Source organism: Rhinolophus sinicus, chromosome 16 (genome assembly GCF_057876585.1).
Source record: "Rhinolophus sinicus isolate RSI-liver-muscle chromosome 16, RSI-T2T, whole genome shotgun sequence".
Classification (NCBI taxonomy): Eukaryota; Metazoa; Chordata; class Mammalia; order Chiroptera; family Rhinolophidae; genus Rhinolophus; species Rhinolophus sinicus.
In genome coordinates this window covers 17,591,881-17,608,759 of record NC_142516.1, presented here as the reverse complement: position 1 = coordinate 17,608,759, position 16,879 = coordinate 17,591,881, and the positions used below count along the sequence as shown (strand labels likewise).

The 16,879-nt window shown below is 42.3% G+C and overlaps 1 protein-coding gene across 7 annotated transcripts in view; it reads left to right on the top strand.

Annotated features, from left to right (window-relative positions):
• Window positions 1–4,693, top strand: part of TMEM268 (transmembrane protein 268) — a 32,438-nt gene extending 27,745 nt beyond the window's left edge. For all 7 annotated transcript variants that reach the window (XM_074330918.2, XM_074330919.2, XM_074330916.2 and 4 more), the window contains one exon: window positions 1,924–4,693. In XM_074330918.2, coding sequence (XP_074187019.2) covers window positions 1,924–2,103 — 180 coding nt within the window. In that variant the 3' untranslated portion in view covers window positions 2,104–4,693. The remainder of the gene's footprint in view (window positions 1–1,923) is intronic.
• Window positions 4,694–16,879: the final 12,186 nt, after the last annotated feature.

The following is a 16,879-nucleotide window of genomic DNA, read 5'->3' as shown; positions in this document are numbered from 1 at the left end:
GAAGGGGAACAGGACTTTATTGGGGAACAGTGTGTACTTCCAGGACATTTTTTTTTTTTTTTTTAAGTCAAGTTGTTGTCCTTTCAATCTTAGTTGTGGAGGGTGCTGTTCAGCTTCAAGTTGTTGTCCGTTCAGTCTTAGTTGTGGAGGGCGCAGCTCAGCTCCAGGTTCAGTTGCCGTTGCTAGTTGCAGGGGGCACAGACCACCATCCCTTGCGGGAGTCGAATTGGCAACCTTGTGGTTCACAGGACACGCTCCAACCAACTGAGCCATCTGGGAGCTCAGCAGCAGCTCAGTTCAAGTTCAAGATGCTGTGTTCAATTTTAGTTGCAGGGGGCGCTGCCCACTATCCCTTGTGGGAGTCGAGGAATTGAACTGGCAGCCTTGTGGTTGAGACCCCACTGGCCCATGTGGGAATCGAACTGGCAGCGTTCGGAGTTAGGAGCATGGAGCTCTAACCGCCTGAGCCACTGGGCCGGCCTAGTTCTTTGCTTCTTACATTATTGACTTTAGGGTAAATGGGCAAGAAGACCAATCTGAGTTAGTGAGTGACAGGCTATTTGAAGAATTTTCAGTATTTTCTAGCACAAAGGATAACACTGATCCGACAGAGCGAGGTGGACTTTTTGCTGTTTTGAATAATGATCACGGTAATGATAGTGATGACATTTATTGAGCACTAGGTACAAGGCTTTTTATCCGTTAGTTCCTTTACTCCTCACCCCAGCCTAACCAGGTAGAGAACTAGGATTTCCCCTCTTTTACTGATGAAGAAATGGGCCTAGCAAGGTGCAGTGACTTGCTCTGGGTCCGTCACAAGGTGGCTGAGCTGAAATTTCCACTGGGCTTTTTGATTTGAAAGGCTATTCTTAATCACTAACTCTACCATCATAAATAGCCTGCTGTGACCCACACTTTATTTTATTACATTCAGACTGGACATAGTATGTATCATGAAAGGCCTTCAGTGCCACGGGTAAGGAATTGAAGCATTTTCTATGGAATTCCAACTGCCAGACCAGTGGACAGACCTTAGAGACCAAATGTGTTCATAAGAACACGCGTTAAATCCAATTTTTAAAATTCTTTATTTTATTCTTTTTTACTGTTTAATGTTTTTCATTATAGTGAAGTACACGTAAGGTACAATTTTACCACCTTAACATTTTTAAGTGTACGATTCAGTGGCATTAAGTTTTTCACATTGTTGTGCAACCGTCACCACCTTCCATCTCCAGAACTTTTTCATCTCATCTTGAAACTCTATACCTTTTAAACACGAACTCCCCCTTTCCCAGCCCCTGGGAATCACCATTCTACTTTCTTTCTCTGTGAATTTTTTGCTCCAGGTTCCTCGTGTAAGTGGAATCATACAGCATTTTTCTTTTTGTGATAAATCCAGTTTTTATAAGCAAACTCTTAGTGTAGTAGGAGCACTTGTCTAAAGAAACCAGCAGGTACCGTGTATGAATTGAAGCATCCTGTCACCATGGGGCTATTCCTCCACCCGCCCCCATTCTCTGGTGATTTTCTTCAAGTGTATTACCTTGACCTCGTGCACTTTACAGTCTCACAGACACTGGAAACTGGAAAAAGTGTGTGTGTGTGACTGGCTGGTATAAGTCAATGCTAATTTCTCCAGTACTTTGAGGCTCCATAGCTTTTTTGTGCGTATTATTATCACCTATCAGCAGTTTGGTTACCCACCGCAGAAATGAGGAAACAGGCTCCAGGATCCCCACAGAGTCAGTTGCAGAGCTGGGGTTCTAGACCAGACATCTTCCAAGGGCCCCAGGGGAGGGCCTGGCTGGATGTTTCCCTGTGAGCATTACTGCTGGTCCCTGGGCATGAGGACGGTCTGGCTTCCCCTCGTGGATTAGCTGCATCTCTGTGGCCCTCATTCTGCTTTTGTGCCTCTTCTAGGAAATGGCCCAGCAGCTGCTGGCAGTGTTTGGTGGCTACTACATCCGGCTCCTGGTGACCTCCCAGCTCCCTCACGTAGTGGGGACACGACACACAGACTCTCCAAGGGTTCCATGCCCCTGCCAGCTCATAGAAGCCCACATCCTGGGCACAGGGTGCTGCCCATTCCTGGCCAGGTGACCTAGGGACGAAGGTACTCATCTTCCTCCAAGACTGAAGGTGAGAAGTCAAGGAGGCCTCAGGAGTCCAAGATGGCTGACGGCGAGCCCTAGGTGAGAGAAGCATCTGAAGGGTGTCAGTCGTGTCAGCAACAGGGTGTCGTGCTCACTCCAGGACCCTGCACAAAAATGGCCTGTCGACATCCCATGCTGACCTCAGGCCTTTTCAGAAGCGGGTGGTTGCCGAGCCGGTTGCACTCCAAACTACTCTCCATGCTGCTGAGAACCTGCATGGAAGGGCCACGCTCGCGTTCCTTTCATTGTCCGGACAGCCCAGAAAATGTGAAGATGACCGACTGGGTCAAACGTACCCATAGTTTGGTCCCAGATGATGCTCCCATCTCCAGGCCCTTCAAGTCAGATGGGGAAACGGAGGCTCTTTGTGGCATTGCCCTGGGCCTCTAAAATTATGACTGCCTCTTCCTGATCTGAAGAAAAGAAGTAAATTCCCTGAATGTTCTCCCCTTTTAAGTTTTTCTTGTCCTATACTTGATGAAAAACAGTGCACCTGTGCTGTTGTCTGCTAGTACATAGGCTTCCAGGAGACAGAGGAGACAGAGGGAAGAAGCAAATGGCACGTAACTAACTATTCACAGGACTATTTGGAAAAGACCCATCCTGTCTGATTTGAGGACTTATTTTGTTCAAAGGTCTGTGTGCTGGTGGTTGTGGTTGTGGTTTTATACTACAGATATAGAGCAATAGGCCTGATTCCTGACACTAACTCTGTCCTGGAATGTAGCATCATCTGTCACTTGTGGAGTTCCAGTGAAGAGCTCAGAGGCTTTCAGGTTCTCTGCTCCTGAATAAGTTTGAGGACCCATTATTCCATAGGCCCAAATCAAAAATTTTCCTAGCATTTGAAGGCTCCCCAGTCCCCAAGATCTGGGCTTCATTTGCAATTTTGACTTCATCTCCCATAAGTTGAAACTCCTTCATAAGTTGAAACTATTTCCTGGACTGACATACCTATTTTTTTCTATCTGTTGGACTCCTATGCATGCTTCAAAGCCCAGCTTTCCTTATCCCTCCTTCAAGAAGCTTTTCAACATAGCCAGCTCTGCTCCTCTCTGCCTCCTTTAAATTCTTGATGTAGCTGCTACCTTTACTGATGTTTTGGTATTGATTCTGTTTTCCCGTGCACATGCCTGTTTTTCTAGGTAGACTATAAGCTCCTCAAGGGCAGAGACTGTATTTGATACTTTTGTGCATGACCTGGTCCTGCTAAGGAAGAAAAGAATCCTGTGGATTAATTGCTTTGTCTTCTCCATAGTAGCTGAATGATGAGATTGGCACAGACCTGGCTTCTGGCCCTGAACTGCCACATCTAGCTGTGTAACTTTTCGCTGGTCCTCAGTTTATCCCATCTATATAAAGGGTAGATTGGGTGGTTCTGAATGGCTTTTCCAAAGCCAAAATTCTGGGAATTTTTAGGTTTTTTTACTCCGTTGGCCTGTCTGTCTGTTATGTCTTTATATGTAGAAAGGTTCTGTAGCCCCACACGACTGAAATGGCCCAGACCTGATGCTTCTTTGGACAGAACACTGGCCTAGTAGCAGGAGAGCTGGATTCTCATCCCAGATCTGCTCCTTCCTAGCAGCGTGACCTTGGCTAAATCACGCAACCTTTCTGAGTGTCAGTTTACTCCTTTATAAACGGATCTGGTGAACGTGAAGTGTAATAATGTGGCTGACTTGCTGCGTAAGAGATGAGTCTATCACTTTCTCTGGGCCAGAGAAGAAAAACCGTGTGTAGGCCAGCCCTTGGAAATGGCTGTTTTCGGCATTTCTCTTTTGCCAACTCTGAGGGCAGCTTGGCAACGAGAATTATTCGTGAAGGTAGTTACTGTCTTTGTCACCTGCCACAGAGGAAATAAGGGCTGTGAATGTGATCAGTAGGAGCCCATAGTTATCATCCAAACATAAAACTGTAAGTATAATAACCGAGAATAAAAATGTGTGTGTTAATGACAAAACAGCAGTTTTTCCATTTTAGGGCTTAGTTAAAGAATGCAACCCTTGCTGTATTCTTTCCTGCCTTTCCTCTCTTCAGTTTCTGATGGTCTCACTTGCTGGGAGGGGCATTCAGCTTTGCCCACGTGGTACATGTTCTTTGCATTTGCACCTCAGCTTTCTCATTTAGAAAATTCTGTGATCTTGGTCTTGCCTGCTTCACAGGGTTGCTGTGCAGACCGGATTCCACAAATGAACCAGTAAGCACCGTAAGTTTTAAGGCTCTGTGTTACTGCCAGCCATAGCAGTGGTGAAGGTGGTGCAGTGTCGTGAAGGGGGAGCAAAGGGAGGAAGTAGCTCAGAACTGGGATTCTAGTCACATTGATTCAAACCCTAGTTTTGCCTCTCAGGAGCAGCGAGCGTCCTTCCCATCCTTAGGTCTCACTCCCCATTGTGGAATGGGAATAAGAGAACCTACCTGGCAGGTTATTGTGAAGATTAAAGGATATCAAAAATGTAAAGTGCTTGCAATTTTGAGTAAGATTTCAATAAATTGTTGCTATTTAAAAAAAATAAAAAAACCTCTTACTTTGACTTGTATACTGTAGATGCCCATGTGTATTTTTGTTTAGTAAGTCATTAACAGTTAATGTTTATTCAGTCTGCGTCAGACCTTGGTCGTTCCAGCACCATCGGGTATATTTGTGTGAATTATGATTCTAGTCAAGTCTCTCTGAAACTCAGTACCGGGGGACAGTATAGCAGGGAGGTTAAGAGCAAGCTGGTCACTTTGGGCCAGATGCTCCCCCTCTTTGGTCGTTTTATTCCTCTATTTTCTCGTCTATTAAGGGGTGTGTGATAACAGGTGGCTTAATTGAGGTGAGGGCCCCGTTAGTGATGGTTTTTCTTTTGCAGCTGCTGCCTGCTGTTTTCTACCTGAGTGTTAGTGCAAGCTTTTACCTTGGGTTGTGCAAATCTGTACTTACTGATTTGGGTTGGTTGGTTCTATCTGTGACCAAGCTAGAAAAATCTCCGACTGTGAGTGTAGATTTTGTTTCTCCTTTTAGTTCTAACAAATTTCCTTTTAATTCCATAGTTTAAAAAAATTGTGATATAATTAACATACCATAAAACTCACCATTTTAAAGTGTACAATTCAGAATTTTTTAGTATGTTCATAAGATTGCACGGCCATCACCACTGTTTAATTCTAGAATGTTTTCGTCACCCCTTCCCCCACTACCGTGTGCATTAGCAGTCACTCCCCATTGCTCCCCCCCAGCCCCTGACAACCACTAATCTGCTTTTCTATCTCTGAATTTTATCATTCTGGACATTTCATATAAATGGAATCGTGTAGTATGTAGCCTTCTGTGTCTGGCTTTTTTCCACATAACATAATGTTTTCAAGTTTCACCCATGTTGTAACATGTATCAGTACTTTATTCCTTTTTGATGACTGAATAATATTCCATCGCTTGGCTATACCACCTTTTGTTTACCACATTTTATTCGTCAGTTGGGTTGTTTCTACTTTTTAGTTGTTATGAGTATGCTGTGAATAATTGTGTCCAAGATTTTGTGTGAACATATTTTAATTCATTTCTGACAAGTTTTGCTCTGTTATTACATGCATACAAATTTAGAATTGTTAAATCTTCTTGATAAGTTGACTCTTTTTATATTTATGAAACGTCTCTCTTTACTAGATTTTTGTCTTAAAATCTACTTTGTCTGATATATGATCTTTTTTTTCGATTAGTGATCACATAGTATATCTTTGTTCATACTTTTAGTTTCAACTTATATGTATCCTTATCTTTAAGGTGCCTGTCTATGGGCATATGGGATTTAAAAAAATTTTTCAGTCTCTCTCTTTTTAATGGGAGTATTTACTATGCTATGTCTAGTGTGCTTACTGATATATTCGATAGATCTGGGCTTAAATGTGCCATCTTATTATTTACTTCCTATTGGTCTTCTTTTTCTGTGTTCTTTTTTCTGCACTTTTTTGCCTTCGTTTGCATTAAGGTTTTTAAGGGGTTTTTTCTGTTTTTTTCTTTTTCTTTTTTTTTTTTTTTTAATAATTTCTCATCTCTTAGCCTAGGAGGTATGCATTCTTTTCTTTTAGTGGTTACCCTAGATTTCAACATGGATCCTTGCTGTATTTCAAGTGCGTCCTTCTGCCACTTTCTGGGCAATCCAAAGACCTTAGAACTCTTTCATCTTTCTGTCTGTTGTACTGTTGTTATCATGGGTTCCAATTCTCTGTATTTTAAACCACAACAGACATGATTGTTAATTTTTTTTTAAAGGAGGGGTCAGCTCACAGTGGTCCCTGCCGGGATCCAACCGGCAACCTTGGTGATATCAGCACCAGGTTCTAACCGACTAAGCTAACCGGCCACCCACTATTAATGTTTCATATAGTCAGTTTCATTTAGATTTATTCATATGTTTGCATTTTATTACTCCTTATTTTTCTTACTTTTTGTTTATTCCTGCATTTTCATACATTTATCTAGGATCATTCTCTTTCTAGAACTACCTTTGGAAATTTTTCTTTAGTATAGCATTTAGTATATTTAGAAATACTTTTAGCATTTCCTTCCAGCACAGATCTTCTGGTGACAGACTGAGTGTTTGCTGAAAAGTATCTATTTTGTTTTTATTTTTGAAAGCTATTTTTTGGTAAGTCAAGAATTCTAGGATATTACTGTAATTTTCTTTCAACTTTTGGAAGATGTCATTGGCTTTCGTTGTTTCTGTTGTGAAGTCAGCTCTGAGTCTCATTGCTGTTCTTAAAATGTTTTCTTTGCTTGGGTTTCAGCAATTCTATTTCGATGTGCCAGGTATAGCTTTCTTTATTTTGCTTGGGGTTCATAGAACATGTTGAATCTGTGGTACAATATTTTTCATCATAGCTTCTCCCCTCTTCTCTCTCATCTCCTTCTGGGACTCGAATGGTATGTGTGTTAAGATCTTTTCACTGTATCTCTAAGACTTTGTGTTTTCCCTTCTTTTGGTTCTCCATGATTTGGTTTGACTATTTTCTACTGACTTCCATTCTCCTCCGGTACTCTTGTCCTTGTTTGTGTTTAATCAGTTGTTAACCCTTTCAATTGAGTTCTTAATTTCAGCTATAATATTCAGTCCTATACATTTCAATTGACTTTTAAAAATAGTTTATAGTTCTCAGGTAAATTATCCATTTTCATCTATTTTCTTCAGTATTTTAAAGTCCATGTCTGTTGACTCCAGTATCTGGTTCGTCCGTGGATCTGTTTCTTTTGCTTTTTGGTCAGTTGCTCTTATCTATTCTGGCATTCCTGGTGATTTTTGATTGAGTGCCAGCCATTTAAAAAAAATGAAGCGTATACAAGATTCTGTATATTTCTTCAGAGAGGATTTACTTTTGCTTCTGAGAAAAGTAGGGTTGGGATAGATTTCACTCTGGGTTTTAGGCCTAGTGAGACGGAGCTGGTCTATTTCTGGTTAACCCTGACTTGTCAGGGTTAACCAGAAATAGAGTTATAGAGTTTCAGGGACTTGCCAGGGTTAACCAGAAATAGAATTACAGAGTTTCAGGGATTTTAACTGAAAACCTATTTAAAAAACTTTTTAAAACCAGGACTCCTCCTCCAGGGTAAGCCCTCAACCTCCAATGTTTGTTACTCCAGGCTGTGCGTCTGCTGAAAAATCTGCCCAGTTTTTCAGCCACGTAGACCCTGCTTAGGAATTGGCAGGTCCCTTGAGAGGGTCAGAAGACCTCAATGTTCATTTCATCTCTCTGTACTTCCTTTCTCAAGGGTCTTGGCCCCTCAAGTCCTTATCACATTGGTAGCTCTCTGATGAATTCAAACATATTTAAGGAAAAAAACCCCTAACAACCTCATCTTTTAAAACTGCTCTCACAGAAGGGTTAGTCTGATATAAGCTAGTCTGCCATAGTCAGAGGTAAAGTCCAGTTGTGGCTGTCATTATTTTTTTTACTATTATTACTTCAAAATCTTTCCAAGAAAGATGTCACTCTGAGGCCAAGAGCCCTTTGACAAGTTCATAGGATGTGAGCCTCTTACTATCCCTTCTGTGAAGAGGACTCTTAAGTGATGAGAGCAGGAAGTGACATTTAAGGGGCATCTTTTTTTGTTCCCAACTTTGCTTGTTTTATTCCCTCCTTCTGGGGTACCATTCCCCCTCCTCTTTGCTTGGCTAATTCCCTTTCAACCTTCAGAAAACTCAAGCTTTCTCTTCCAGAAAGCCTTCCCTGAATCCCCAAGTTGGTTGCAAAATGCTTCTCGTCGTTTTGTTCCCAAAGTTGTGGTTCTGTTGTGGAAGTGATCTGCTTCTGTGCTTGGCTCGCTGGTTAAAGCTGAAGACTGCTGGTGTCTTGCATGTTCCTCATGTTTGTGTGCTCTGTGTTCAGCATAAACAAACTGGCTGGGCGTTGCATCCCTCTTGGGCTGCTGGGTGCAGTGTTTGCACAACTTGACCGCTGTTGTCTATGGTCCTGAGCACCAAATGGAGTCCCACAATAGGTGAACAGAATTGTGCCCTCAAGCTCTAGACATTTACCACAGCATCCATTTATAGACGCCCGTTACACTTACCAGCCTCTCCTACACATTTCCTCGCTAGGTTGGTTAGGAGTGCTGAAATGTTTTGGAATGCCAAACCCACATTTCTTGTTAAGATATGAGGCTCTAATTGCTCCGTATCCAAGGGAATCTCAGACGTCGATGGGGAAGGGAAAAGAGGAGGGACACGCTCCTAGGATGCAACCAAGGACTTTAATTGAAAGCAGCTCTTCCTTCAGTGGCTTTTCCAGGATCTTGCTGACGGCGCAGGGATGGCTCAGACGTCTTCTCCTCCAGGGGAGTTTCTGAATCAGTCTTCATGGCCCCTGTTTGCAGCCTTTTCCTCCTGGAAGCACTCCCGCAGCTGTGTAGCCTGGGGTCCCCGACTAGAAAGCTCAGCGTCTGGCAAGAGTACAGGTCTTTATCCGTCTGTTGTTGGAGGAGTAGTGTGGGTGTCTGTGTTGCAAATTATCTTTGCAAAAATCTGGGTTCAGATCTGAAAGAGTGAAGGACAACATTTGTCCTGGGTAAAGTTTTTGAATTTCACATGAATACACAGTCTTGGTTAGATCCCGTTTGGGGGTTGCTAATACTACTAATGGCTTGAAAAAAATTCTGCTTGCTTGAGCTAAGAATAACCCCAAACTGGGTTAAGCAATTGAGATGTGAGAGTTTACTTGTTGTGTCAGCATAGCTGCTTCTGACTGGTACCCATATACACTCACCATCTGTTGAATGCCTTCTTCGTGTGGGGCCATAATCTAGGCACTTAGAGATACTGCCTTATTCTATCCTCCCAACAACCTGAGAAGTAGGTAGTATATTATCATTATCTTCATTTTACAGAGAAGGGTGCTGAAGCTCAGAGAGAGAGGTGCCGTGACATGCGCAAGCTCAGTAAGTGGCTGAGGCAGGATTCAAGCAGGTATGTAGCACTAAAGCCAGTATTAGTATTATCTAATATAGACCTTAGGATGTATTGTTACGGGTTTGGATAATTACTCTCCTCTCACACCCCCAAAAGGCTGAAAGAAATCTGAGGCTGTCCTAGCAGAAGGTGGCTGGGGAGACAGGTCCAGAGAAATAACTCTGACATGCTCGCCAGCCACCATACACCCGCGTCTGGAACCTACCAAAGGACCGTGGCTGGTACACTTGGGGGGTTCTTGGAGTATAGGAGCAAACAGTGTCAGGAGGCCCCTCGCTGGCCTGGCAGCAACAACAGAAGATCTTTGACGCCATGCTTCGGTGGGCTGTGGGAAGAGGAAAGGTCCCCGAGGCATCTGGCTATGCTGCCCCAGTCCCAGAAGCCCTTTGTTATTTAAGCGGTGGGTCATACTGGGCCAGGCTCCCAAGGTGTCACGCCCCTCCCTCCTCCCACACCTTCCCTCGCTCCTCGTGGTCAGCAGGAGGCCCAGGCTCACCTGTGTAGGCTCACCTTTGGCCAGCCCTTCCTCTTCTGCCCAGAGTTCTCTGACCTATGGAAAGGACTCGGAGCCTCCACTCTGACAGTCTACCTGCAGAGGCGTCTTGTTGAATCAGCAGATTTTAAGGTCCAGCACAGTTTTCTCGACAGGGCTGTTTCCTAAACGAACATAAGACTGTGACTGAAAACTGCCAGTTTCTTCTCTGCCAGGTCCTGTGATAGCAGAACCCAGTGCACTTATGCAGCAACGCTCACAGACAAGCCTGTGTTTACAAGTCAGATTTGTTGTTTGCTTTCTAGGTATCTGCTCTTGGGCTGATTTTGTAATCTCTTTGCCCCGCACTTTCCTATCTGGAAAATGGGAATAGTGGTACCCACTGTAGAGGAACAAATGATTAACTGCGCATAATGTGATGGCTGTGATGGCGGGTGCGCATAGGTGCTGGCTCTGCTCATTTCTTCCCATTCCCTTTCCTTTAGGTAGCTTGTTGGCTCCAATCTGTTCCAGTAGGGCCCTGGTCTCATGGGAGCATGATAATGCATCTCAGCCTTGCCGGTTCAAGTCCTGGCTCTGTCACTAACTTGCTGTGTGGCTTTGGGTTAGTCCATGCCTGTCTCTGGGCCTAGGCTCCCATCTGTAACAGGTGGTGGTTGGGCAGCATCATCTTTCCAAGGATCTTTCTGTCTCTGATGATCCAAGGTTCCAAGGTTGTACATCCTTATCTTGTTACTAACCTCCTTTCTCTTTTCCTGGCCCCTGGCCATCTCCCACTCTCATTCCCCTTTCCCTGTGGCCCAAGTGCCACTCTGGGAATTCACATCATGGTGGCTGTATTCACTCACGGCACACTGGGATCACGCCATGGCCTCCCCCTTGGGTACTAGCCTCCCACCCTTTCCAGCCACCACCATCTCTACCTGGATTATTGCAGTGGCCTCCTAACTGGTCTCCCTGCTTCTCCCACCCTGTTCTTCATTACATGCAACATAGCAGAATCCTCTTACTGTGTGAGTCAGATCATGTCACACCTGCTCAGAGTCTCCCAGTGGCATCCCATAGCACGCAGAACAAAAGCCAATATCCTTCTCGGGGCTTCTGAAAAAACTCATAATCCAACCCTTCACTCACTCCTCCCTGTTGTTTTTTTTCTCCCTCACCCCTTTCCTCCATTCTAGCCACACCAAACACGGCTGTCTTTGCAAGGGCTCCACCTTCAGCCTGGAATGCTCTTCCCTAGAGACCTATTCCTTCACCCCCTTCAAGCCTTTGCTTACAGGTCACCTTCTCTAGAGAGGCCTCTGGCCTATTCACCCTATTTAATTCTATTCATCCTGTTTAAACCTCCTCGCCTCCCCCTCCACTCCCTCTTCCCTTCCTCATTTTGTTCTTCTCCATGGCCTTTGTCACCTTTGGGAATAATACAGTTTGTTCAGCATGTTTATTGGGGACCTACTAATGCCAGGTACTACCGTGTTTCCCTGAAAATAAGACCTACCCTGAAAATAAGCCCCACTTAAGGTCATCAGCCAGATGGATGCATATAGTACATTATGACGATGTTCCAGAAGAAGATGACATGACTGTATTTGAATAAATGTAGATTGTTGTACATGAGAAAATAAGACATCCCCTGAAAATATGCCCTAATGCGTCTTTTGGAGCAAAAATTAATATAACACCCGGTCTTATTTTCGGGAAAACGGTATGTGAGGGATAAGGTAGTGAACGTGGGCAAGAACTCCTCTCGGAGAGGCAGGGATGGTTCCAGTTCACCTTTGGATTCCAGAGCTGAGCACGGGCTCTGCACAGACTAGGTGCCCTTTCAGGATCGCATGAATAAGTACATGAGCTGTTCTCTTGGACAACAACAAGCCCAACATTCTCCCCATTCTCCCTTCCTCCACCAACAGCTGCTTTACGCCTTGCTCCTAGAAATGGATGGAAACATTCTGATTCTGGACTTACCTCTTTCTCCCGGTGACTTTAGTCTTAGACGTTAACAAGGGATGAGAAACAGCCAGGGAATCAAGGCCGCTGACAGTCCCCGAGCGTCTTGCACAGGTCCTTTCCCATCTATGTGCTCACTTAATGTGCAGCTACACGCTGCAAGGCTTTGCTCCATTTCTCAGGTGGCGAAATAGCTTCAGAAAGGTGCCTTTCCCGGGCCTTGCAGCCAAGGGTAGCAGCCGGGATTTTAACATAGCTTTGTCTGGTGCCAGAGCCCATGCTGTCTACCGTCTCACCCTATAGGCAATTGCAGGGGAAGAGAGATGTTCTCTTCTGAGACTTGATGGCAGGTGGTTTTCAAATGGAAAGGGTTCCCCTGAAGCTGGGTGGAGCAGTTAAGAGCACACATTTTTTTTTTTTTTTTTTAAATCTTAGTTGCAGGGGGCAGAGCCCACCATCCCTTGGGGGGAGTCAAGGAATCGAACCGGCAACCTTGTGGTTGAGAGTCCACTGGCCCATGTGGGATTCGAACCGGCAGCCTTCGGTGTATGGCCACTGGGCCAGCCCCAAGAGTAGACATTTTTTACTTAGATGGAAGTGGGATGTAATTCTTGCTGTGTCTTGCTGTGTAATCTAGAGCAATTTTACCTCCTTGAACGTCAGTTTTCCTAACTGTAAAATGGGGATGGTAAAACCTTCCCCAGAATGTTGTGAGAATTGAGTGACATAAAGATGTGAAGTGCTTAGCATGTGTCTGGCACATAGTAAGTGCTTAATAATTTTGAATGACTGTGATGAAGGAGAGATCCAGGCGTGGGTGGGGCAGGGTGTGTTATTTCTTGCACTACCAGTGCCCTCTTCTAGATGGAAGCAGGAGCCAAAGCAAAGGGCCCTTGGGTTGTCCCCTGTGGGCTGTGAACTTGAGGTCTCCAGCGACCCCACAGCACTTGGACCAGAACAAGAAAGATGAATTAAGTCAAACAGGAAGGTTTCTGGGGTTGGAGGGGGTCGTAGGGGCCATTTAGCACGGGGGGGGGGGGGGACGGGACTGGGACCCAGAGAGAGAAAAACAGTGGGGATCAAGGTAAGTTAGAGATAATATCTGCTTCCTGTCACAAAGTGAAAAGGTGTCTAGGAGTGATGGAGACAGTGTCCCTTCTTCACTCATGTCTCACCTTTGACCCTCACTCACCTGCAGCTGGCAGAGCAGAGAGGAGGCTGTCTGTGAGGTCACAGAGCCAGGGAACCAGGACTGAGGCACAGAATGTTTCTTCGGTATGTTGGTCAAGGTGACATAGTAATTAGCAGAAAGGATGGATCAGAGGCTGGGGCATTTTAAAGGTTCAGGGTTGATACTGTCCAATCACTTTACAAATGGGTTGTATCACTTTAGTTCCTTCTCGGATGGGACGAAGTGCTGGTGTATTACCTGCTGCTGCCACTTCCCCTCCTGTCCTGGCCTCTGTGCTATGGTGGCAGAAATCTGCCCAGAGCTGGGCTGCAGAGATTCTCCCTATGATTACGTGGGGCCCTCTCAGATGATTGGGAATTATCTCCCCATCTCAAGGTCAGCTGACTAGCAACCTTAATCCATTTTGTAATATAAGGTAACATATTGACAGGTTCTGGGAAATATGACAAAGACATCTTTGCGGGGGGGGGGGGCATTGTTCTGCCTACCACAGTCCTTAAATGCTTGTATCAAGAAAATAAAAGAATGAAATAAACTAGAAAAAGAATATCAAAGTATGACATTCAAAGTAATCAAAAGGAAATACAAGAAAAAAGTACTAAGGAAGTACATAAATAAAGACAAATTACTTATGTATAGTATAAACAGTGGATCCAATTGATAAATCAAAATATTTTTTTGAAAAAAAACACCAAATAGTATGTTATTTAATCAAGAAAAAGGGAGAAAACACAAATATATAAAACTAGAAAGGATAAGGGGAAAATAACCGTTGAGACACATTTAAAAAATCTTGACAGTATGTTATATACCTTTATGCAAATATTTAAAAAAATTCATGAAGTGGGTAATTTCCTAGGAAAATATAGTTTATCAAAATGACTGCATTAAAGATAGAAAATTATATCAATTCCTATAGAAGAAATAGAGAAATTTATCAGGAAGCAACTCTCCCTCCAAAAGCAACAGGCCTAGATGGTTTCACAGGGGAATTCTATCAAACTTTCTTTTATTATTATTTTTTATTTTTTCAATTACAGTTGACATTCAATATTATTTTATATTTGTTTAAGGTGTACAGCATAATGGTTAGACATTTATATAATTTTATGAAGTGATTCTCCCCGATTGGCACCCACCTGTCACTATACATAGTTATTGCAATATTATTGCTATATATTCTCTACACTGCACTTTACATCCCTGTGACTATTTTGTAACTACCAGTTTGTACTTCTTAATCCCTTCACCTTTTTCACGCAGCCTCTAAACCCCCTTCTCATCTGGTAACCATTAGTTTATTTTCTATATCTATGAGTCTGTGTCTATTTCATTTTTTGTTTGTTTGTTTATTTTGTTCTTTAGAGTCCACAAACAAGTGAGATCATATGGTATTTGTCTTTCTCTGTCTGACTTACACATATTTCAATTAGCATAATACACTCTAGGTCCGTCCATGTTGTCGCAAATGGTAAGTTTTTTTTTTCCTATGGCTGAGTAATATTTTATTGTATATATACATATATATGTATATATATATATGCATATATATATATATATATATACACACACACACACACACACACACACATACACACACATACACATACATACATACACATACCACCTCTTCTTTATCCAGTCATCTATTGACGGGCACTTAGGTTGCTTCCATACCTTGACTGTTGTAAATAGTGCTGCAGTGAACATAGGATTGCACATATCTTTTCAAATTAGTGTTTGAATTTCTTCAGATAAATACCAAGAAGTGGAATTGCTGGGTCATAAGGTAGTTATAATTTTAATTTTTTGAGGAACCTCCAAACTGTTTTCCATAGTGGCTGCACTAATTTGCAATCCCACCAACAGTGCATGAGGGTTCCCTTTTCTTCACATCCTCGCCAACACGTGTTTTTTGATTTATTGGTGATAGCCATTCGGACAGGTGTGAAGTGATATCTCATTGTAGTTTTAATTTGCGTTTCTCAGATGATTAGTGATGTTGAGCATCTATCCGTATGTCTATTGGCCATCTGTGTGTCCTCTTTGGAGAAATACCTCTGCCCATTTTTTAATTGGACTGTTTATTTTTTTAATGTTGAATTGTATCTGCTTTTATGCCAGTGCCATGCTGTTTTGATTATTATGGACTTGTAGTATAGTTTAATATCAGGTAGCATGATACCTCCTACTTTGTTCTTTCTCAAAATTGCGATTGCTATTTGGGGGTCTTTTATGGTTCCATATACATTTTATGATTATTGTTCTAGTCCTGTGAAAAATACCATTGGTATTTTAATAGGGATTGCACTGAATCTATAGATTGCTTTGGACATTTAGATTGCTTGTGTAGACATTTTAATGATGTTAAATTTTCCTATCCATGAACATAGGATATGCTTCCATTTATTTGTGTCTTCCATTTCTTTCTTCAATGTCTCGTAATTTTCCAAGACAGGGTTTTTTGCCTCCTTGGTTAAATTTATTCCTAGGTATTTTATTATTTTTTTTGATGCAGTTGTAAATGGGATTGCTTTTTTTTTAAATTTCTCTTTCTGATAATTTGTTATTGATATATAAAAATGCAACCGATTTCTGAATATTAATTTTGTATCCTGCTACTTTACTGAATTTATTTATCAGTTCTAATAGGTTTTTTGGTGGAATCTTTGGGGTTCTCTCTACATAGTATCATGTCATATTCAAATAATGACAATTTTACTTCTTCCTTTCCAATTTGGATGCCTTCATTTCTTTTTCTTGTCTGATTGTTCTGGCTAAGACTTCCAATACCGTGTTGAATAAAAGTCGTGAAAGTGGATATCCTTGTCTTGTTCCTGATCTCAAGCGGAATGGTTTTAGCTTTCCCCATTGAGTATGATGTGGGTTTGTTATATGTGGCCTTTATTATGTTGAGATATGTTTCCTCTATTTCCACTTTGCTGAGATTTTTTATCATAAACTCTTGCTGGATTTTGTCAAATGCTTTTTCTGTATCTGTTGATATGATCATCTGATTTTTATCTTTCATTTTGTTTATGTGGTGTATCACATTAACTAATTTGTGGATATTAAACTAAACTTACATCCCAGGAATAAATCCCACTTGATCATGGTGTATGGTATTTTTTTAATGTGTTGCTGAATTCAGTTTGCTAATATTTTGTTGAGGATGTTTGCATCTGTGTTCATCAGGGATAGTGGCCTGTAGTTTTCTTTTTCTGTAATGTCTTCCTCTGGTTTTGGAATCAGGGTAATGGTGGCTTTATAGAATGAACTTAGAAGACTTCCTTCCACTTGGATTTTTCGAATAGTTTAAGAAGAACAGGTGTTAATTCTTCTTTGAATGTTTGGTAAAATTCACCTGTGAAGCCATCTGGTCCAGGACATTTGTTTGTTAGGAGTTTTTTGATTACTGATTTGATCTCATTAATAGTAATCGGTCGTTTCAAATTTTCTGTTCCTTGATTCAGTCTTGGCTACCAAACTTTCAAAAACTAGATAGTTCCAATGCTACATAAATTGTTCTAGAGCATATACAATGAAAGAAAACTTCCAAGTTATTTTTATAAAGCTTGTATATATAATATTGATAACTAAGTCTGATAAAAACAATAGAAAGAAAATTATAGATATCACCTAT